This window comes from Elgaria multicarinata, chromosome 8 (genome assembly GCF_023053635.1).
Source record: "Elgaria multicarinata webbii isolate HBS135686 ecotype San Diego chromosome 8, rElgMul1.1.pri, whole genome shotgun sequence".
Taxonomy (NCBI): domain Eukaryota; kingdom Metazoa; phylum Chordata; class Lepidosauria; order Squamata; family Anguidae; genus Elgaria; species Elgaria multicarinata.
In genome coordinates, this window is record NC_086178.1 from 32,594,049 (window position 1) to 32,618,495 (window position 24,447).

At 41.4% G+C, this 24,447-nt stretch overlaps 3 protein-coding genes across 3 annotated transcripts in view; 2 read left to right on the forward strand and 1 right to left on the reverse strand.

The window, feature by feature from the left end:
- Nucleotides 1-24,447, reverse strand: part of MED12L (mediator complex subunit 12L) — a 212,547-nt gene that overhangs the window by 91,102 nt on the left and 96,998 nt on the right. The gene's annotated exons all lie outside the window — the stretch shown is intronic.
- On the forward strand, nt 1,497-23,270 carry GPR87 (G protein-coupled receptor 87). The gene is made up of 3 exons (XM_063132069.1): nt 1,497-1,567; nt 16,252-16,378; nt 22,151-23,270. Exons 2-3 carry the CDS (start codon nt 16,273-16,275, stop codon nt 23,188-23,190), a joined length of 1,146 nt encoding a protein of 381 aa, XP_062988139.1. The 5' UTR covers nt 1,497-1,567; nt 16,252-16,272; the 3' UTR covers nt 23,191-23,270.
- The window catches only part of P2RY14 (purinergic receptor P2Y14), a 39,842-nt gene continuing 16,893 nt past the window's right edge, over nt 1,499-24,447 (forward strand). Inside the window, exon 1 of the mRNA XM_063132071.1 lies at nt 1,499-1,567. The gene's annotated coding sequence lies outside the window, so the exon portion shown is untranslated. The remainder of the gene's footprint in view (nt 1,568-24,447) is intronic.

The window sequence follows — 24,447 nt, forward strand, 5'->3', positions numbered from 1 at the left end:
CTTTCCACACATAGTCCTTCATAAGCCACAAAAACAGGACCTTGCTTGTTTAGAACAGTTCTGAGCATAAAAGCCCACAAATGATTTTCCAATTTAGAATCTCATGTGAAATTAAAATGGCTGGATTTCCAATATCTTTTAAACTAAATTATTTTAGCTGAAGAAAAGAAGATGACACTTTTGGATAAGTAATCATATTTCAGAAGATGTGAAAGGCATTTTTAGCCTACTTTTTCATCCTGGAGAACACTAAATAATAAAAATGGTTGAGGAAGATGCTTCCACAGAGGAAAGAGACAAGAGCCACACACAAATGCATCATGAGGTAAATTTTCCTCCCATCTGAAGTTCAGCTTTATTTATTAAAGCTCATGCCACAAAAAAAACATTAAGTCTTTAACAAGGGCAGCTCCACAGAGTCGTGACAACAGCATTTGTCCCCAAACCTTTACATGAAGCACCCACAAAAGCCACAAACACTGTGAGAGAATTCTTGGTGTGCATTCTCTGCCTCTTCCGGGTTAATGGAAGACCAGGGGGCTGGCTGCCTTGATGGTGCCACATTCTAGAGGTTTTGGTCCTGTGGGTTTGAGCTTAGCAATCCCCATGATAAGGAGGGAGCACAGGGTTTCCAGTGGTCATCCAGGTATTGGAGCAGTCCCATCCCCACCCTCCTTCTGGCTTCCAGCAACCAATTGCTGGTCGCCATCCTCTTGGTATGCCTCCTCCCCAGATCAACCATGGAGTGAGGTCAGACTGCGAAAGAGTCGGAGTGATCTCACTCCCACTGAAAAAGTTGAAGCAAGTCCCTGAAATTTTAATCGCACAGCTTTGTTGAAAAGCCTTGTAGTGGCTGTGAATCTGCCGCTGTGTCATATAACAGACGCAGTGCCAATTCACAGCCACCACAGGGCTTTGAGGATGTATAGACAGTCCCCAACAAGAATGTCTTGCCTAGGGGTCTCCAACATCTTGTAGCAGCACTGATTTAAGAAAAGGTGTCACAAGATGCTTCATTGTTTTAACCTTTGACAAACCATCACTTACAACAGACGTATAGTCTTCATTTGGCCTTCCTAATTATTGTCTGTAGGACAAAGTTACTTTCTAGAATGAAATATAACTTTTAAAACCGCCTGTACATAAAACATGTTTTCCAACTCTTTACAATTCTGTAACAATTGAATCACTGCCTTTCACTTCAGTTTTATTCTAGACTCAGGAAGTGAGCCTCAGGTTTCCCAATCTCACCTACATTCACATGTGAGTCATCCTCAGGTAGTGAGAAAGCCAGTTGCTCAAGTTCTTTCCGGCTGAGACAATTCGGATGGGGAGCAAAACGCTCAGAAGACGGCACACACTGATTGAGGGTTTGAATCCCCCGTTCCCTCGCATTATCGAATCTACCTTACTCAAATAATTTCTTTCATACTTCATCTGAAGACATGTGCTTATTCTAGCACTGGTGAAAACAAACAGGATTTGAGTATTCTGGGAGAATATAATGCATCCTGAAAACACAGCTACAAGCAGGGGGAAAACAAATGAAGAGCAACCTACATGACAGGTAATTTGTTTTTAATTGTCTCAAAAGAGTGCAATACGGAAGCTTGCAGTTGTGTTTTATGATATCTCAAATCATTCAAGAACAAAATACCTTTTAAGCAGAGTGAAATGTTTCTATGTTTAAGCTTCCACTGGTCTGTAACCCATACATAACTCAAGTCTAAATTGATTTTTGCTATGCTGGTTCTAAAAGCTGAAAGAGAAAAGTCCTCTAGGCAGTATGTGGGGGGGAAAAGGTATAGCCTCAACTCACATTGTATAACAAAGTAGGAGTCTATTATGAAACAAGAAACCTACAATTTTTTAAAAAAAATGATATGAAAGGTTTTTCTTAGATCTGCTTGGTCTTGCTCAGCAAAAATAGTATTGGATTTAAATTCTCTTAATTGTACTAATGAGACATAAGAAGTTCTGAAATCATGCTAGTACATGCCAAGTTAGAAATCTCTGAAAACCACCACAAAATAGGGTATTAAAACTCCTGGTCTTAAAATGGAATGAATGCAGCTGCTAAGATTACAGTCCCATCACACTTACCTGGAAGTAGGTCCCATTGAACTCAAACAGACTTACTTCTGAGTAGACAACAACAGGATTGTCCTTTAATTGGCTACTTATCTGTGGGACACCAAACTCTCACTATTCTTCCTAGCTTTTGCTGTTGTACAGATAGTAAACCAAGTGTGCCTTACCAGCTGTAGAGAACTTACAAGAAATGTCCCTGTTTGAGGGACAGGAGGGAAAAGAAGTTGGCATACATGAGATATGTCATTTCGTCTGTGTGCAACAGATGCCAAAGGGATCGTTTCCATGTTCTGAACTTCCTGGGAGCATTTTACCTGTGTTTTGCTTTCCTATCCCTCTTTCCACTTTTTTAAATCCTTTAGTTTCCCCCTTGCATGCATGCACACACAACAGTCACCATTAAGAAAACCACAGGTGCCTCTCTTCCACTCCCAACCCTAAAGGAACACTAGGCAGAGTTAACTCACCAGCCATACAGTTCCCTGCACATGTAGTAGCATGCAAAGGTGTCTGGGTTGCTCCAATTCCCAAGGTGCCCTGGAATTTCAGAATGCACTGTTCTCTACAACATGCTACTCAGTTCACGAAGACACTGATTCATCCAACACAACGCTACAATCTGTTCTGAATTTATTTACATCAGAGAAAGAGCAGAGATTGCTACAGAATGTCAAAATGGGAAGAGGAGGCAAGTTTTTTTGTTGCAGTTTCTTGAAACTCTTAACTTTTCTGTTTTCAATATAATTAGCATCACAATAGTGTAGAGTGGAGCAGTGTACTATTTACAGTATAATTAGTATCTCAGTAGAGCAGCTGTTCAATCTGCAAAATTTGCACAGAAGAAAAGACGAATATGAGGGGGGAGTTAAGAAATTATAGCATAGAAAAGTATTCTTCCCTTCATCTTTAATAGATTTTTAAAAACAATAACAACATGGAGTTCCAGGTTAACTGTACAAGTTTTACAACAGTAACAAGATTTTAAGAGGGCACTTCAGAAGCCAGGTCACAAGATAAGTATATTATGAAAATATTACACTAGAAATAAATTTTAAATTGCTGGTCAGACATTACTTGGCATTTGCCTAAAGGATAGGAATTCTGTCTGTGGATGTTCCCAGTCAACAGATACATTGCTGTCAATATATGATGGGGGGTGGGTGGGGTAGAACACCTTTCTTGGCACTGACCAAAGTGCTCTGCCTATCCCACTTTTTTATTATTAATACATTTTCTTTCTAGCAGCTGGTATTGCTGTAAAATAGGTTTTGCTTGCTGCTGAAAACTGTGGGTTCAATGGAGTTGTTTGGTGTGTTGGGCCTCAGACCCCACCTCTGCCTTATACTTGGGCCAGATCTACACTATTGCTTTAAAGCGCTTTATAACAGTTTTATAGCACTTTAAAGCAGTTAAAGCGCTTTATAACTGTTATAAAGCGCTTTAAAGCAGTAGTGTAGATCCGGCCTTGGTCTTTTAGCCAGTTTACCTTTGCCATACTTCCCAGGGCAGCCATTTTTTGTGGTGGCGCCCAGGACAGTTTCCCAAATTGTCCATGGCCCAAAAAGATTGCCTAACCCTGGGGTAGAACATTGCTATTCGAAGGACAGGAAGTGCTCATAGTAAGCACAGCTGTGCAAATACTTTGCAATATTTAAATTTAAAATGTTTCTGACTTGCATTCTATCCTACACCATCTATTTCTGCAAGTTAAAAATTAAAGAGTTAAAAATAAAGCATGTTTTGGGGTTAACTGCTCATTGTCCAGCGATGATAACTGCATGGCTCTCCAATCCACATATGTGTGGAGGAGTCCAACTCTTTCCATTGAAAGGAATGCGGGGGGGGGGGGAAGCCATCTCCCTCTTCCTGCCTTACCTTGCTGCAGCCCATTGTTTTAAGCATTTTCTCCTAGCCTGGCAGCTGTATCACAAATAATCTGAGGAAAACTGCTTAAACAACAGCAACAGAACTCAGTGAAGGCAGGGAGGTGTGAGCAGTTACTTTTCTCCCATGTACTCCTTTTCATGGAAAGAGCAGTCTACCCCCACCCTTACTTTATAGGTGAACGGGGCATACATGCAGGTGGCTGTCGTCCCCCCCCATCACATCCAGTCTGGTCCTAAGAACACCTAAAGAAGCTTCAAGCAGAGAACAGACCCAGTGAGGACTTTTGGTGTGCAAATATTTGAAGGGAAACATCCCGAAATCCTAGAAACAGTAGCTGGTCCACTGTGAGTCTCCCATGAAAAAGGCAAATTTCATGTTGGAGATTAATAGAAAAGCAATAAAATATAAAATAAATGCCTCTATACAAATACATCATAATGCCTCTATACAAATCTCTGGTTCAACCACACTAGGAATATTGTTTTCAGTTCTAGGCAGGATCTACACTACTGCTTTAAAGCACTTTATAACAGTTTTGACAATTGTTGGGGCCCAGGGCACACTCCATATGTTTAAAGCACTTTAAAGCAGTAGTGTAGATCTGGCCCTAGTCACCGCACCTCAAAAAAGACATTGTAGAAGTGGAAAAGATCCAGAAAAGGCAACCAAAATGATTAGAGATTGGAACAGCTCCCCTATGAAGAAAAGTTACAGCATTTGGCATGATTTAGCAGGGAAATTCAGCCCTTTTTGTGCTCGTGGGATTTTCCCAGAGCCAAACCAAGAGCTTTTTCCTGAAATCGGGAGTTTAATTGCCCCCCCCCCCAGCCTAAAATCACCATTTCCCCCAGGATCTGCTATGTGGGGCACACGGGTACAATTTGCACAAATTGTGGTCGTCATTTGCTTAATTTGTGCAAATTTGCATAATATGCATATAATATGGTTGCTGATTGCATAAATTATACAAATTTGTGTAAATACAGCCAAAATTTGATTAATTTTTTAATTAAAAAAAGTTTTACAGAAATTCCTACAGCTGGCCCAGTTTGCTGTGCACTGAGTCAGGCCAGCTAGTAGAAGACAGAACGAAGAAGTCTGGGAGCCGAGCCGACAAAAGCTCCCCCACCCTCCACGAATTGGATTTTTCCAACATCCCTAGATTCAGGTTAGGGGGAAAACTGAGTAAAGGGGGCACATGATAGAGGCACATAAAAGTATACATCCTGTGAGAAAGTGCACAGGGAGAAAAACATCTCCAAACACTACTCTGCTTATATCCTGCTACTCTGCTTATGTCCTGCCTGTGGGCTTCCGATCTGCCACCATGTGAACAGAATGCAGGACTAGATTGGCCTTTGGTTTGATCCAGCATGGCTGTTCTTGAGGTTAAATTTCTGCACCTGCATCCAATTTCCATCATTTGAGATGTGAACATCCCTATAATTCAGCTTAGGGTTCCCATTGGCCCTTCACCTGGGCCTGGATCTAGATTGGCTCAGAGCAATCACACTGTGCAGTATCATTCTACCTCAGATGTATTTTTTTAAAATATTGTACTGTCATGATGGGGAAAGACCTGGCTTACTTTTGCACTCAGCTTCATTCATCATGCTCCCCAGATAGTACGCTTTCAGTAGCTAGTTATGCTAAATGGCTGCCACTTCTCTTGTAATTTAAACAGCTGCATTTTTGTTTAGAAAGGCCCAGACTCCAGCTGGGTTAACACTGCATTTGCTGAAGCATCAGTAAATTAGTGCCGTGGTAAACCCTGTTAATTTAATCAATACTAGAAATGTTTAAGCTCAGATATTGGCACTTCAAAGAGTTCAAATCTGTGTTTTGTTTTGCATTGCATGCACTATAATCTGTAGAAATAGAATAAGAAAAGCTACAGCAAAGTAACCAACATGTTGCAGTACTTACCATGCCTTCAAAGTCAGTTCTTTCCCCCCACATTAAGATGGCAACAGAATAGATGCTATAGAACATAGAGCTGATAAAGGAATGGGGAAAAAAAACCCTTTCCCCAAATCAGAGAAACCTATCTGGTAGTACATATAGACATAGATGAAGGTTGTGAATAAGAATGGAGAAGCTGTTTGCCCTATCTTTCAGAAATACTAACATGCACAGACTACTTAAAAATTCACATTCAACAACAGAAAAGTTACTAAAATAAATAAAAACTAAAAATATGGTTATGCAAATATTAAAGTCACAGAAAAACTAGAATTCTCTCTCTTAATCACTGAGCTACACACAAACAATCTAATGTTGGGCAATATCAGATAATGATGACTGCCTTCCCCTCACTGTACAGATCTGGCCTACATCTGCAATATCCCATTCCAGTTCCCAGCCTCAGCATGCCCCCTTGCCTCCTCAAAGTGGCCTACTGCACAAATGTATTGCTTATGGGTTCCTGAGACATGTTGGATCAGACCAAAGATCCATCTAGTCCAGCACTTCATTCACACGGTAGCTCACCACCTGTCAACCAGGAACCCACAAGCAGGAAACGGGTGCAACAGCACTCTCCCATCCATATTCCCTAGCAACTGACTTACTGCCAAAGATATTGGAGGTAGCATATAGTGATCAGGACTAATAGCTATTAATAGCCTTTTCCTTCAGGAATTTATTCAACCCCCTTTTAAAGCCATCCAAATTGGTGACCACCACTACACCTTGTGGAAGTGAATGCCATAGTTTAACTATGCACTGTGTGAAAAAGTCATTCCTTTTATCTGTCCTGGATCTTCCACCAATAGACTTCATGGGATAAGCCTGATTTCTAGTATTATGAGAGAGGGGGGGAAATGTCTCCCTATCCACATTGAAATGCTAGACTATTTATTGGCTTCAGCCCTCTCCTCTACTATGATACATTATTGAAGACATTATTCACAGCCTAGCTGGATTCATTTATTCTGCAACAGTCTGTCTCCCACTGATTTAGAACCAAGAGAGTTGGGTTTCTTTTGATTTAGGATATATACTAACACAGGTACAGTTATATTTACCAGTTCAAAATATACAACAGCAAGTGCAGACTATGAAATGGCAGACTGTACAATCTATGCCTTTGGATGCCATGGTGTATACAGTGACTTAGTGTATATATGCTGGAATGTATGTCATTTTGCCTGGATAGGATAAGCTCACTTTGCTTGCTAAAGAACTAGTACCACAATTTGTATCACTACCAAGATTCTTTATCTCAAACCTTTAAAAAATGCCTGGAACATAGCAGAAGGTCCTTAGGTCTATTATCATTAGATTTTAATTCCCAATTGTTTAACACCAGTAACACACACACACACACACACACAAAACCCTCTTCCCTCACCTAAATTATTCTGCTGAAATTTAGAAAGCTTGGCATAATCAGGAATGGATTTTTATGGAGAATGACTGTGAACTCCATTTAGTTCTGGTATTCAAAACAAGTTCCTGGGCTCAGAATTCTTTAATTCCAAGAGTTTAGCTTTTGCATCAGGCTCCAGCTTTTGAAACTTGGTATATCATGTAAGTATAAGTATATCCTGAATATATTCCAAGTCTATCCTAAGTATATACTGAAATCTACCCATTCCTGATCTAAATGATCGAATAAAATGCAATCTCATGCAGGAAAACAAAATAAGTAGGAAAGAAAAATCAGATTGATAGTTGTATGGTTTCCATGCAATGATTTCTATTATCCCTCCAACATTTTGATGGGTTTTGATAGGTCAAATAATCCAACACCCTAGTCATTACATATTTTATTAACCCATCATTCTGTGTAATGTCAGTATATCTTGCAACCTATGATTTAGTTTCTTGTGTCGGGCTTTTTCACTCATATACACAAACCAGTCTATCCACATTAGTGACAACAAATTGCACCATATTTGTAGCAATGTATACTTAACATCCATTTATTACCTATAAGCTCTCATTTTATTGATGCTAGATATATAGCAACACAATCTATAAAACATCTGTGGATAAAAGCATTTCTCTACACTAAAACTCTTATTGGAGCAGCCAAGTAAGCCTTTTCCCCACTAGCATAAACTAATACCATTTTAGTCCTATGTTGACATCCCCAGCTGCAAGAAGGAAAACATTTACTATAAAAATCCTATGAGTTTTTAACACAGGCAACTGTACACACGTGGGCCAAATCTACACCAAGCAGGATATGACACATTGAAAACAGTTTGAAAACTGTACATGAAGTGTGTCCTGGGACCCAACAGTTGTCACTACTGTTATAAACCATTTTAAAGCAGTAGTGTAGATCCTGCCCTGGTTAGGATTACTTAGGCTAGAATAAGAAAGGGTTTGCACTGAAGGAAAGGGAGCAGAATTGTTTTATTTTACTACAAAGTAAATTTGGACAAGTCCTGATCTCAGTCAACCTTCTTACATCTCAGAACAGTTGCTCCAAACTTGGACTACAACTCCCATCATCCCCTGTCAACAACACATCTGGAGGTTGCCTGATGATGGAAGGCTACCAAGAGCAATGTCTGAAAATATAACAGGATAGCTCAATGTTCACCATGCTGAACTCCTTGGAGAAAAAGGCAAGATTCAGATGTAATACACATACACGTACTTAAGGGTACCAACACAGAAGCAGGAGGAAGTGAAGATTCAGGACTGTTAATGTTAAATAACAAAAAACAAAGAAATTACAAACATTTTTTGAAATGCACATATCAGACAACAGGGATTGAAGCAGCTGTCAGTACCTTCTGAACATACAAGTGGTGGCTATATACATTTGCCAAAGTGTAATATTGAAGGCAAACTTTAGCTGGCCATGAAAGGAAACAGAAATATTTGGAGGCACACCTTGCCCAGTAGTAAACAGCCACTAATGGAAAAGAAAAGTTGTTTTATCTTAGCTGTGATCTGTCAGCTCGTTCTGTGAAATCATAAAGAACTCCGAAATGATCTCTCACCAGTTCCAACTTTCCAGTAAAAAGGAGAAAACTGAACTTATCAGTAATCTCCAATAACATGGACTATCTTGAGAGAGCATGCTTTTCTTGTTCAGACTGACTTTCAGATGTGGTGTCCCACAACAAATTGGGGTGTAAATCTAGAATGTCCTCAGTTTGAATTGGAGGTTCAAAAGGTATTGGTTACTTCTCATCCACTTTCTTCATATTTAAATGTCAATTGTCTTTACAACCATTTCTGAGCTTGACAAGATATCTTTTCATAGCATCATAATTGGACTTCCAGAATCTTTCAGGTACAGCCCCTGCTTCCAACACACTGTGTCTCAGATTGCATAAGAGGGCTGATGTCAGCATTTGGGAAGCCAGGTGACTAGCTAAACTTTTGTCCTTCCATAAACAGGTCAGGCTCAACCCGGATCTACTTTCTCTTGGGCAAAGAAATCCTAACTTCACACATAGGCTGATGGGGGCCAAGCTAGTGGTGACTGATCACTAGCTCAATGGGAACGTTGGCTGCTGTGAAAAAGGCAAATTCCATGTTGGGAATCATTAGGAAACTAATAAAAAATAAATTTGTCTCTTAAACTTCTAACGCCCTTATACAATACTACAATGCGACCACACTGCATACACTTCTAGTCACTGTGCTTCAAAAAGGCTATTGAAAAACTGGAACAGGTGCAGGAAAGGGAAACCAGTATGATCAAAATAATGTTACAACTCCCCCTTTGAGGAAAGGTTACAGCGTCTGGGGCTGTTTATCTTAGAAAGAAGTGAGTAAGGGGGCACACAATGGAAGTGCATAAAATTATGCATTGTGAGGAAAGAGAGGATAGGGAGAATTTTTCTCCTTTTTTCGTGATATTAGAAGCTTGGGTGATCCAATGAAGCTAAATGGTGGGAGACTCAGGACAGAGAAAATAATGTATTTCATGCAGAACTGAGGGCACAATGCTTTCTGAATAGTCACCAGCATCCAAAATCGGAGACTGCTAACTATCCTATGCAAGGCAGCTGGAGCATGAAGGGGATCCTCTCCTCCGTGCACTGGCCACCCTGCATTTTTGCCTAGATGAGCAATGTCATCTAGTCACAGATTTGGGGAGGGTCCTGGAGACCCAATTGGAAGCTACATAAAGCAGCTTCTGTGGTCTCCACTGATCCCCATGACCCACCCCACTTTTCAGCCTCTCTGCATTCTGTTTTCCACGCCAGCTACGAGGCGGTAGGGAGAGAAGAGCAGTTTCTGGGCTCTGACCTCAGTTCCCAAAAAACGAAGCATCTTATGGCCCTCTAGACAGTGTCTAGTGGCCATAGGATTGCTCCCTAAGTTAAACTATGGAATTTACTCTCACAAGATGTAGTCATGGCCCCCAGCTTGTACAGCTTTCAAAAGGGCTTAGACAAATTCATGGAAATAAAATTATCAGTAGCTGCTAGTCATAACGGTTATATATTACCTCCGTTATCTGAGACAGTATGTCTCTGAATATCAATTGCTGTGGAACACAAGTGGAAGGGTTTTCCACTGTGGGAACGGACTGCTGTACTAGCCCTTGCAGTATTGGACAAGGCTTTGTTCTGACCCAGCAGTGAAACTGACTTTGTTTTCATCCCACTATAGTGTGGAAATAAATTAAGGCTCATCGGAGTTCATGAGAAGATTATGAAAGCTAGCATTATGCTGCTTAGGAAAGGAAAGGAACCTCTCGTGCAAGCACTTGAGTCATTACTGACTCCTAGAGGGACGCCTGCTTTCGCTGACGTTTTCTTGGCAGACTTTTTGTAGTGGGGTGGTTTGCCATTGCCTTCCCCAGTCGCAGTTACCTTTTCCCTAGCTAGCTGGGTACTCATTTTACTGACCTCGGAAGGATGGAAGGCTGTGTCGACCTGAGCCGGCTGCCTGAGAACCAGCTTCCGCTGGGATCGAACTCAGGCCGTGGGGAGAGTTCTGGCAGTAGCTGCCGCTTACCACTCTGTGCCACACGAGACTGCTTACATCACTGGAAAAGCTACTACCAAACTAGCTTCATATCTTGGGACTTGAATATGCTCCTTGGTTTCTGGAGGCAAACTGCAATGACTTCCATGAATGCTGGTAGTTAGGAGAAAAGCTAAGAAAGCACAGTTAAAAGAAAAGCTGAAAAGCACAACTATAAAAGCAGAAAAGCAAGTCTCTAGACTTCATAAATGTGAAGGACAGTTCCAAAATGTTTTATCATGTCAAAGTTTCAGACACCTTGGTACTCAGTAACCTGGTTTGCTCATAACACTCACCCATGGTTTATTTAACCCATGGGATCTTGAATTGTGGGTTGTCATGATGTCCAAACCCAGAGACACTAACAAAACATGGTTTGTTAACTATAAACAACCAAAAAGGAGAACCCATGGTTTTTTGTTGTGTTGTGAACTCTGGGTTGTTTAAACTACAGGTTGTCATTTTGTGAATCTAGAACATGGGTTGTTAATGGGTTTTTTCACCAGGAAAGGGGGGACCCAGCAATTCAACATAACTGTGCTACAGCACCATGAAGGCATATGGGATACAGGGAGGGAGCAGCAAAAAAGGAGGGAAGTAAACAATGAGAAAACAAACCTAACCTTTCTCAAATGAATACTCAAATGAATCCAATAATGAGGTAAACCACCCAGAGAGCTTTTGCTATGGGGTGATATAGAAATGAAATAATAAAATAATATAATGTGAAATAATATTTATTACCCGCCTCTCCCTCTAGATTGAGGCAGGGAACAACGCTAAATAAAATATAATCCATAAAATCAGTTAAAAGAGCATATGAAACCAATACAATAGTAAAATAACAATCACAACATATTAAAATTCTTATGTTTAAAATTCATCTGGGTAGCCCTTCCGGAAGAGACTAGTCTTCATAGCTGTCTTAAACTCAGAGAGCATTAAGCTGACAAATCTCCTCCAGCAGGCCATTCCACAGTCTGGGGGCAGCAGAAGAAAAGGTCCTCTGAGTAACAGTTGCCAGCCTAGTTGTGGCTGACTGGAGTAAACTCTTCCCAGAGGACCTGAGTTTGCATAGCAGATTGTATGGGAGAAGGCGATCCCGCAGGTAACCTGGACCCAAACCATGTAGGGCTTTAAAGGTAATAACCAACACTTTATACTTCGCCCAGAAACTAATTGGCAGCCAGTGAAGAGATTTTAAAGTTGGTGTAATATGGTCACCCCTAGGTGTACAGGTGACCAACCTGCCTGCCATATTTTGAACTAGTTGAAGTTTCTGGACTAGGCAGAAAGAGCGCATTGCAGAAGTTGAGCCTTGAAATTACCAACCCATGTTCTAGATTCACCATCTTTAGGTCTTCCAACTCTAGGAAGAGGTGCAGCTGACGTATCAGCGGAAGCTGATAGTAGGCACTCCTGGCCATCGCATCTATCTGGGCTGTCATTTGGAGCGACGGAACCAGAAGCACCCCCAAGCTGCGAATGCAGTCTTTCAGGGGAAGTGTAACCTCATCCAGAACTGGTTGACACACTTCCAAACCCAGGTTAGGGCCCTTGACAGTAAGCATCTCCATATTGTCTGGATTCAAGTTTGTTTTTCCTCATCCAGCCCATTACCGCCTCTCAGCATTCATTCAGAGGAGACACACTATCCTTAGCTAACGCTGTTGTCGAAGGCATAGAGAAATATATTTGGGTGTCGTCATCATACTGATAGTACCCCGCCCCAATCCTCCGGATGATCTCTCCCAGCGGTTTCATGTAGATGTTGAACAGGATTTGGGATAGGATGGCACCTTGTGGTATGCCATACAACAGCTCCTTCTTTGAGGAGCAGCTATCCCCAGGCATCACCATCTGGAAGCTACCAGAGAGGTAGGACCAGAGCCACTGGAGCACAGTGCCCCTGATTCCCAATCCCCTCAGGTGTTCCAGAAGGATACCATAGTTGATGGTATCGAAAGCCATTGAGAGGTCGAAAAGCACCAGCAGGGACATACTCCCCCTGTCAATACTCTTGCAAAGATCATCCACTAAGGTGACCATAGCAGTCTCAACTCCATATCTTGCTCTGAAGCCAAATTGAAATGAGTCTAGAAAATCTGTATCATCCAAGACTGCTTGGAGTTGAAAGGCAACTGCCCTCTCGATCACCTTGCCCAAAAATGGATGATTTGACACTGGTCTGTAATTATTAAGGTCCAGGGGATCCAAGGAGGGCTTTTTAAGAAGCGGACGTAGTACCGCCTCTTTTAAGCATGATGGAAAACTCCCCTCTCTGAGAGATGCATTAATAATATGCTATAGTTGTTGTGTAACTGCATCTCCTTCCTGGACGACCAGTCACGAAGAACAGGGATCGAGAGGGCAAGTTGTCCTCCTCACTCGTCCAAGCAGCTTGTCCACATCCTCGGTACTCACCAACTGAAACTGATCCAGTGTAATTCTACTTGCGGAGTTACTGGACACTCCATTGTCAGCTTCTGCTATGATGAGTGGGTCTACGTTGGCTCTTATCCAAGAGATTTTATCTGTGAAATGATTGTTAAAGGTATCACAGCGAACTACTGAAGGCTGTAAAATCAGGTTCAGGGGAAAAGGTGTCTGAGTTAGACATCTCACCACCCTAAACAGTTCTGTTGGACGCAAATTTGCAGATTCAATGCATGCAGAGAAGAAAGCTTCCTTCACTGCACATATTGCCACCCTATAGGAACGAAGTTGTTCTCTATGTCATGTCTTGTCAGATAGGAGTCGATTTTTCTGCCATCAGCACTCTAGTCATCGTCCTTCCCGCTTCAACTCCCTGAGATCTTCTGTATACTAAGGAGCCCGGTTAGAAGCAGGTTGGAAAGGACGTTTGGGGGCTATCATGTTGATAGCCCTAGTTAGGACTTGATTCCAACTATTGACCAGGGCTTCAACAGGATCGTCAACGATACAAGCCATAGAACCCTCTAAGGCTATCTGGAATGCAAGAGGATCCATCAGCCTTTGAGGGTGGACCATCTTAATAGGTCCGCCACCCCTGCAGGGGTGGATAGTAGGTGTGATACTAGCCCTAACCAGAAAATTATCTGTCCATAACAACACAGAGGTATTTATCACCTCCGCCCACAGAACCATCTGTTTGGAGCTGAAAACAGCATTGAGGGTGTGACCTGCAGAATGTGTGGGTCCAGAGACCAGTAGGGATAAGCCCATGTTTGTCATGAATGCTATGATCTTCCGAGCTGCACCTGCCAAACTTGTCTTGAATGGGATGTTGAAGTCACCGAGCACCAAAAGCCTGGGCAACTCCAACACCAACTCTGAGACCAGTTCTGTGAGCTCAGCCAGGGAATCAGATAAGTAGTGGGGTGGCCAGTACACTAACAGAATCCCTAATCTATCCTTGGTCTTCAGACTCAGGTACACACACTCAATGTGATTCAATTCCTGGACAGGAAATTCTGGACAGGTTGAGATTGTCTTTGTAGACCACAGCTACTCCACCCCTGCCCACTTTTCCTCACCTGCTCACTAACACAGTACCCAGCTGGGAGGGCATGGGCCCATGTCGGGCTACTGTCATCTCCTAGCCAGATCTCTGTGAAGCATGCCAGGTTGGCCTCCTCATCTAGAAAGAGATCATGGATGATATTTATTTTGTTTTTAACCAACCTGGCATTGCATAGGAGCAAGGAGAGTGCCTGTGGTTGGCCTGGTTCGTTCTCCAACATCCCCGGGGCGGCAGGGTGGCCAGAAGGTACGATTGGTGTTAAATATCTATCTCTCCTTCCCTTGTGATGGCACTTCGCCCTGCCATCGCTATATCTCCCTCTGCCCTGCACAATTCGTATTGCCACCCCCTTACACATTATGCTCTACAATAACACAAGACAATACCCACAATAACAAATATAATACAGCACAAACAGAGCCAGTAGAGTCAGTCAGGGAAGATAGGCCAGCAGCAGTCCACCTGGCAGCATGATAGGCCCTTTCTGCACAACACTGACACACACCCTGACTATTACCACATCATCTAGTATCCAACAATCTCTTGAAGAATCCAAACTCTCTGCTATATAAATATACTGTGTCAGACACATTGTATTCTTTACAGAAACGGAGAAAATGCAAAACAACTTATGCACACATGAAAAGATCTGATGTGTGCAAATGTCAAAATCCTGTTTCTGGCCACATACATCACAGAGACATGCATGCCAGGAAGTTTGGGTTAGCTGCAGTTCCCCATTATGTGCACAGTGGCACAAATGCTTTGCTCTTGTGTAAGACATGAAGCAGCCTAGAAAAATCACCCCATGAGTCTAATGTGAGGAGTCCAAGCCAAATAGGACAGCGGTGATTCATTGAACCAAGAGTTGGAAATCCCTGCAATGTCATCTAAATCATCTCCTCATCGTGTGTGTGTGTGTGTGTGTATGTGTGTGTGTGTGTGTGTGAATTCCTTGGAGAATCCTTCCTTGAATAATTCCAGGAAATGGGCAATTTTTTCAATTGCTCCTCTCCCCTTATTGCAGCAGTGGGGGATCTCTTTCAATGCAAGGATCAAATTAAATTTTGGAGAAGCTATCAGGGGCAGCATTCCAATAATACACAGGGCCAAACACAAAACGGGGAGGAGGACGAACAGAGTGGGGACAAAAATACAAAACAAATATTTTTAAAAAACCAGGATATTGCAAATTGAAGCTCTTACTGCTAGGAACTAAGCCTTCAGGGAGGCATTTCAATCTTTTAGAATGGAGGGAACCTGTACAAAAGCCAGGAAGCCATTTCAGTACATTATAATGTAACTTGAAGTCACTGCTATTTTGTTCGTTCTTCGGTGGCCTTGGTCAACTGCTGCCTTCCCACTTCAGGGAAGGCTCTGCTGGTAACACCAATGCTGAAATTGATCCATACATCTTGATCGTTCTCTATTGGGAAAGAAAGGACAGAAAGGGGAGGTGTGGCAAGAGAGGATGTCTAAAACAAAAAAGGAAATGGCTACCTGCCATAGAACCAAGGCGGGTCAACAAGCTGGGTGTATGAGGTTTTCTCTTTGTTCAATGTCAACACAGACCACAAATGTATGATGTCAAGCATTTCCTGTACTAGTCTAACCAAGCCGTCTGGGCTTTCATAGCTGAAAATAATTTATGTACTGATGTTCATTACTACAATAAGGACAATACACAAATCCCGAGAATAAATAGCATGTAGCATAATTTGAACAGAGGTACCATTGTCTCTCAGCTCATTCTTTTGCCCAGATATTAAAAGGCACTGCTATATTTGGTTATTGTAAATATTTTCACTTCCTATATTTTTCAGAAATTAAAACTTGTACAACCCATGATGTACCCCAGATCAGTTGCCACCAGCGTGTCTCCTGAAAAGCATTTGACCTACAAAACAACAATAATAATGGGGTTTAACATGTCCTATGCGAAGCTTCCAGGTAATTAATATTTTTTAAAATAGGGATTCCCGTAGAGTGTTTTAAAGAGGATTTAATTATTTATATGATTGTATCCACTTTTTCAGTATAAACCTCTGTCTCATATCACTTATAAGCACATATAACATAACAAGACTGCGTGAATAGGACTATTTGATTCTTTTCATCCCTAGTTAATACTGGAATAACAAACATGACAGTTTAAAACCCACCCGCCCGGTCTTCCTGCTCAATAATAATAATAATAATCAGAATTCATGTGCATCTGTGATGAAGGCCCATGTTATCAGTGTTAATTTAAAAAACAAAATCCAAAAACATTCCCAGTAAGCCATTCCAAAGCGATTTCTGGTTATGTGCATATTTTTTGTCTCCCAGCCTGTCTGGTTAACATGAAGTCATTAATTATAAACACTGTGCATGATATGTGAATTGCCGCCCAAAACTGAATTTTGCTTGCCCCATTTAAGCTTTCCCACAAGTTTGAACATAATCTCTTACGTAATAAAAGCAATGCAGTTACATAAAGGCAGGTGACAAACCCTTTAATTAGCTGCCTGTTAGGAGTCCCCACTTTTATTAGAGTTGGCCTTGAAGGAAGCATCACAAAACAGATTATTTGAACAGGTACAATAAAGTTGCCTTGTTCCTGCTTCTAACCTCTGCATCTGGTGTTAAAAACAAAGAAGTCCAGCGTGGCAAAAAAGAAGTGTGGGGTGTTAGTAGTCATGCAAAAATTGTGTAAGACAGTTTTTGCATGCACTCCCTTTACAATAATTTGTGTGTCTTCTTAATCACAACAACAGTTTATTGCAGTCAATAGACCATTCCAGCGAATAAAATTTTTACATACAAGCAAACTGAACATACCATTAACTATTAAAAATCAAGCGATCATAGAAAATCTAAAAGAAATTTACAATAATTTGTGTGTCTTCTTGTTATCACACATTGGTCCAATTCACATTATCAAAGTAAACTACCATGGCTTATTTAAACTGTGATGCATGCCAGGCGCAAATCATGTCACTGCGTCATCTGAAAAGCAGTATTTTCATTTACAATATCAACGTATCAAAAAACTGGCGTGTGATACTGGATGAACATCAGCAGTTCTCTTGATATTAGTCTGTGGACAGATTACTGCAAAACTCCAAACGAACATGATAGCAAAAACTTCCCAACCTTAACAGATTGATATGAAAAAATATGGGGGGGAAACCACACATACACTTAACAAAGCCACAATTTGTTTCCAGTTCTCTGGGGATATGGTAGAATTTTTACCTTTGAGATTATTTCATTTCGCAGATAATATTGTATCATTGGAAAAGGCGAATTTATTACATTTTGCCCAATAAAAACAAAGGGCCCTTTCATGGGATCACATAATATAGACAGCGCACCTTCTAACATGAATCAGATATGTTCAGTTGACATAGATTGACCAGTTAAATAAGCACACCAACCCACATGTTCTCAAACAGCAACTAAAGAGGCAATCCTATGTCCCTTAGATATTGTCTGGGGAACTCAGGCTTATTCAGTTTCTGGGAACTGAGGTCAGAACCCAGAAACTGCTCTCCCCATCCTCATCTCCTCATAGTTGCTGCAGTTCTCTCCACACCAGCTACATTGCTGTGCCTGGAAATGGAGCACAGAGAGGGTTAAAAGGGAGTGGTCCTGGGAGCATGGAAGGGAATGGGGAAGCTGCTTTACGCAGCTTCCTAACAGGTCTCCAGGCTCCTTCCCTCCCCCTTCCCAAAGCTGTGGCTAGACAGGTGAAATCACCCACCTAGGCAAAATGTGGAGTAGAATCATAGAATCATAGAATAGTAGAGTTGGAAGGGGCCTATAAGGCCATCGAGTCCAACCCCCTGCTCAATGCAGGAATCCCCCCTAAAGCATCCCTGACAGATGGTTGTCCAGCTGCCTCTTGAAGGCCTCTAGTGTGGGAGAGCCCATGACCTCCCTAGGTAACTGGTTCCATTGTCGTACTGCTCTAACAGTCAGGAAGTTTTTCCTGATGTCCAGCCGGAATCTGACTTCCTGTAACTTGAGCCCGTTATTCTGTGTCCTGCACTCTGGGATGATCGAGAAGAGATCTTGGCCCTCCTCCGTGTGACAACCTTTTAAGTATTTGAAGAGTGCTATCATGTCTCCCCTCAATCATCTCTTCTCCAGGCTCTGTAGCTGGAGCACAGAGGAGAGGATCCCCTCCATGTTCCATCCGCCCCGCATAGGATAGTCACCAGCCTCCCATGTCAGAGGGTGGTGACTATCCAGATAAATTTGTGCCCTAACTTAACCCACATTAGGGTGCAATCCTAGGCATGTTTAGAAGAAAAAAGTCCTACAGTTCGCAGCATTCCCCAACCAGCCTTGCATTGTATTTATTTATTTATTTGGTTTGATTTGATTTCTACCCTGCCTTTCTACTAAAAGGTGGCACTCAGGGTGGCTTACAAAACAATTTAAAATATATTAAAACAATAACACACATTAAAATGCCATAAAAACATAACAGTTACAGAATGAAAACAGCATCCAACCCATAGACTCGCTTGCAGGCCCAAGGCCTTTTGGAATAAAGCAGTCTTTGCCTGCTGTCAGAAGGACAGGAGAGGGAGCGAACCTAGCCTCCCACAGCCTGGAAGCGGCCACCTTAATAGCCCTCTCACACACACATCGCCACCAAATGTGCCTCTGATGGTGGCGCTCTCGAAAGAAGGACCTCTCCAGAAGATCTTAAAGAATGCCTTTTTTCAGGTAGCCTGATCCCAAGCTGTATAGGGCTTTATAAATTGTAATCAGCACTTTGAAGTCTACCCAGAAACAGACCAGTAGCTGGTGAAAGTGCTGTAACAAGGGAGTTTATTTATTTACTTATTGCATTTCTATGCCGCCCAATTGCCAAAGCTCTCAGTAACTGACCGCAGTCAACCGTCTGGTCGCAGCACGCTGGACCAGCTAAAGTTTCTGAATAGCTTGTTACAAGATGTAACTAAGGGCTATGGGAAGATAATTAAGGAATGCGATTTCAACATCAAGAAAAAGAGCAGGCTGCGGGATTGTAGTCTTTTCCCAGCCCAGCTCCCCCTTCCTATGAAGTTCTCCACCCTTAACCATAATTTTGACTGTGCTAGTATTAGCTATGTTTAACACTAACCAGGTTGCAACCAGCTATAATCTGTAGAGCCAGTGTGGTGTAGTGGTTAGAGTGTTGAACTGGACTCAGGAGACCTGGGTTCAAGTTCCCTCACAGCCATAAAGCTCAGAGGATGACTTTGAGCCATTCACTGACTCTCAACCTAACCTACCTCGCAGGGTTGTTGTGAGGATAAAATGGAGAGGAGGAGGATCATGTATGCCACCTTGTGGGGAGGAGGTGGGATATAAATGCAACAAATAAGTAATAAAGGGTTCCACCCTTAAAGGCAGCCAATAAATAATTTTAGATAGAATAAAATATCTAAAGATTCATTTTCAGAAGAGCTCTGCACATCTAGTTCTAACTTGGTATGACACTGTACTTAGCATCTAGAGCTTTAACCACAGCTCCTGACGCTGGGTTGGGAACACGCAGGACAGACTGTACTGTCAAGCTTTGGGCAGCACCGGTCTGGGGTTAAAGTGCTTGAATCCAGACTCCATGTTCCTCCTCCCCAAACAAACACAACAAGCAAATGAATGCTATCAAAGCGGATAGCTCCAATTATCTGTATGGAAGGTTTGGAGTCACACAGATGTCCATCTTCAGCCTGCTGCATTCATAAATCTAGAGACAAGTAGTTGGAGGTCTGATACATGGTTAACATTCAACATATGCCCTATGAGCCATGCAACTGAGAGGTGTGTTCCAGTTCAATCTGATCAAAATCCTAAAGCGTGGTGCCACAAATGTTGGAAACCCGTGACATGCCTAAACAGGCACAGGATGATTTGTGGTCCTGGAATTGGCATAGATTTAGGACTACCATCCAGCCTGCCTCTCCAGTCCTACATAGCTGTCTGCTCTCTGCTACAGAAGATCAGAAAACTTAACTATCCACAGTGGGGAACGCCCTACATATCTTAGCACAATCTCTTACTTTGTACCTGACATATGCCCTTCTTCCTTAGAAACATCCAGAGGAGATTTCACAGTCTCCTTAAGCAGCTCATTCTACTGCTGAACAGGTCTTAAGCATTAGGAACACAGCAGCTATGTTCCAGCCTTGACGTTTTCCATCAATACCCTTTGTGTCCTTGTCTAAGTCTCTCAGGGCTCAACCCAACAAGTCCTTGCATGCAGACCAGGAGCTTAGTCATCTGCAACACTAAGTGTATTTGTGCAGCTGGCTGCAGTTGCCATTTGAGACAATGCACGCCCTGCCACGTCATGCTAGAGCTGTAGTAAAGCCCTTTTCTGTAGAGTAGAAACAGAGTAATAAATAATTTTTCTTGAATTACAAGTACTACTGCCAAAAGGCAGCATCAGAAAACACCTCCTCCAACCATATGTAGAACTTTATAAACTCAGCTATCCTCATCAGAGCATTCCTGCTGGATCAGACCAAAGATCTACCAAGTCTAGCATCCCATTTCAAGTAGTGATGAACCAGATATTCCTGAACACTCAGAACCAGGGATTAAAGCAATAGGCCTCTACTGGTGTTGCAACCCAGCAACTTGCATTCAGTAGCATAGTGCCTCTAAATAGAGAGGCTTGCATCCATCATGACTAATAGCTCTCTTTCTATGCAGAATCAGAGCTGAAACAGACCTTGAAATCATGTAATCCAACGCCCTGCTCAATGCAGATTTTCTTGCAACTGAGAGATGGTTGCTTAAATTCCTCAGCAAAGGAGAGCCCACCACTTCCTGATATAGTCTGTTCCACTATCAAGCAGCTCTTAGATTCAAGAAGTATTACCCAATGCTTAGACAAAATTGTCTTCCATGGCATTTCCACCACTTACTTCTACTCCTGCCCTCTGGAGTGCTTAGTCAATTACTTGCTCCACAATTGCTCAGTCACATAGTTATTATATATGTAATAAATGTGACTGCAGGCACACAACTTCTGCCCACACTAAATTCTGGTGGTATGGCTCTTAAAACCAACTCAAATATGTAAAGCATCTGCTATTTTTAAAGGACACCACTCTGCCAAAGTTCCCCAGTGTCCCATCCTGCTTAGCCCCACACTATGCAGGATATGAAAGTGGTATGAAAGCAGTATATAAAAGGCAGGAGCCACAACAAGCAGAATATTGCAGTATGAAAGCGGTATATGGTATGTGTCAATGGGCCCCAACAGTTGTCAGTGCACTTCAATACTGCTATAAAGCAGTAGTGTGGCTCCTCCCTTATACCGCTTACATAGTGCAATATCTTGCTTGGTGTAGATGAGGCCTATGACTATGCCTGATGTAAAGTGCCAATTGCCATATCTTATATAAATAGTGGCTCAACAGACAGTAGATTTCTTCTTCCACTACAAGCAACTACATCCTCACCTATGGACAGAAATAAGGCTACACAGCAACATATGGACACAATCCAAGTAATAAATTTAGGGAAATGATTCAGGGTGGCTTCACATGTTACCAGATTCAAAAGAGGAAGCAAAGTGAATCATGCTTCTTCCTACTTTTGCTTTTCTGGATATCGTGCTAAGCACCTTCTATGTAACCAGGAGTTATTGCTTCTATAGTTACATAAGGGCAACGTATGAACAGCTACAATTTTTAACCAACTTAGATGATTTTTTCCCCATCATTCCTATAGATCATCATCATCTGGGTCAAGACACCAGTATTTTAACCAATTATTCACAAGAACTACCTGGGAATTCTACCAATCGTGAATTTACAACCATTGTTTTACCTGTACTTTACCTCATCATATTCGTGGCAAGCATCTTACTGAATAGTTTGGCAGTATGGATTTTCTTCCACATCAGAAACAAGACAAGCTTCATTTTTTACCTCAAAAACATTGTGGTTGCAGACTTGTTGATGACATTAACATTTCCATTTAAAATTATTCAAGACTCAAGACTGGGGCCATGGTACTTCCATTTTTTTCTGTGCCGGTATACAACTGTTTTGTTTTACGCCAACATGTACACTACCATTGTCTTTCTCGGCCTCATTAGTATTGACCGGTATCTAAAAGTGGTGAAACCATTTGGAGATTCAAGGATGTACAGCATCACTTTCACCAAGATTCTGTCTGCATGTGTGTGGATTGTTATGACATTTTTAGCTTTGCCTAATATGATCCTTACAAACGGAAACTCAACTAGGAAAAATGTGGGTGACTGCTTAAAACTAAAAAGTCCTTTGGGAGTCAAGTGGCACGAAGCTGTCATTTACATCAATAATGGCATGTTTATCATTGTACTTTTAGTATTAATAGGATGTTATATTGAAATATCAAAATATATCTATAAATCAAGCAAGCAATTTATCAGCTCTTCAAGTCGCAAACGGAAACACAACCAGAGCATAAGGGTGGTTGTAGCTGTGTTTTTTACTTGTTTTTTGCCATATCATTTGTGCAGAATACCTTTTATTTTTGGCCATCTAGATAAATTTTTAGATGATTCAGCACACAAAATCCTGTACTACTGCAAGGAAGTGACTCTTTTCCTGTCTGCATGCAATGTATGCCTAGACCCAATCATCTACTTTTTCATGTGTAGATCATTTTCACAAAGGTTGTTCGGGAAATCAAACATGCGAGCAAGGAGTGAAAGCATTAGGTCGCTTCAGAGTGTCAGAAGATCAGAGGTGCGCATATATCATGAATACACTGATCTGTGACATTATCTTCAGATTTGAGCACTTTCCCATATTTGTACCAGTACATTTGTTATGTGTAAATAATAAAATATTTTGTTTGATTATAAGTGTTTCAACATCTATTTAACAAAAGCAACGTTTGTACTGTTTCCATGTTATTCAGCATACAAGGGAGAAATGCAAAATACAGCGTAGTAACCATTATATGTAATGAATGAGACAGAGCTTTGACTTATGTTAGAACTATCAGAAAAGTTATATTGCACCATCTAGTGGAGAGAAGAGTGATTCTGTTATAACACTAGGTATGTTAAAAAAAATCCCAATAGCTTCTGAACAGGTTGGCTATAACAGTACTATCAATCATACCTGTTCAACTGGGATTGTGCAAGACCTAAATTACACTCCAGTCAAAATTACTCCAGGGAAAGGGCTCCTAAATTAGGCCCCTGTTAATGCCCCAGCTTACAACACTGAGAATCATAAGTTCATACTATTGGTCTCAACTATATGAGTCACTTAGTCAGCAAAGTAGTGATCAAAGTAGATTTCACTATGTGCCAAGATAACCTGTGGCATTACATCCCACTTTCTTCCTTCAGGGGAAAATACTAATTAGAATTAAATTCAAGTAGCACCTGGATAACTCACATCCCCTTAATCTTATTTACTTATTTATTTCAGTGGGGAGTATTAAAACAAGATAGTGTAGCACAAGGTTTTTATTCAGCCTTAATGCAAGTCTAAAAGGCCAGTATATTAGAACATGCTATTTTGAGTGTTGCCAAACAACCAAAGTTTAAAAATAAATATTATGAACTGCAGTTATATTGTAGAGCCAAAAGGTGGCAATATACTTCTGTTCATTGATACAAAACTGACATTTCTAGTGCATTCCAACTAGCGGGTCTCCTACAAATGCCGCTAAGAGATCCTTGTGCAAGGTTTGAACCTCACAAAAAATATTTCTGAAACTTCCTATAAAAATTAACAATAATTAAATATGCAAAATTGAAGCCTTTTGTTTTCAAGAGATTCCTACATAGTTGACCTCATGAAAGGGAGCAGATTATTTAAAAGAAAGAATGTGAATTTTTAAATCACAAGGAGTAGCTATCAATGACTACAAGTAGGGTGGCCAGGTCTCCCACTTTACAGAGGACAGTCATCTCTTTGAAGAGCTGGAAGAAGACAGTCCTCTGTTTGAAGGTGTCCTCTGTCTGGTGGGCTCCCCTGTAAAAGTTTGGTTTAAAGTAATAACAGAAGAAGAAGAAGAAG

Bases quoted from the DNA above. Each gene is read 5' to 3' on its own strand.
- GPR87 (XM_063132069.1), top strand. From the start codon at position 16,273: ATGATGTACCCCAGATCAGTTGCCACCAGCGTGTCTCCTGAAAAGCAT. The intron at 16,379-22,150 runs GTAATTAATATT...TCATTCCTATAG, and splicing joins GTCCTATGCGAAGCTTCCAG to ATCATCATCATCTGGGTCAA.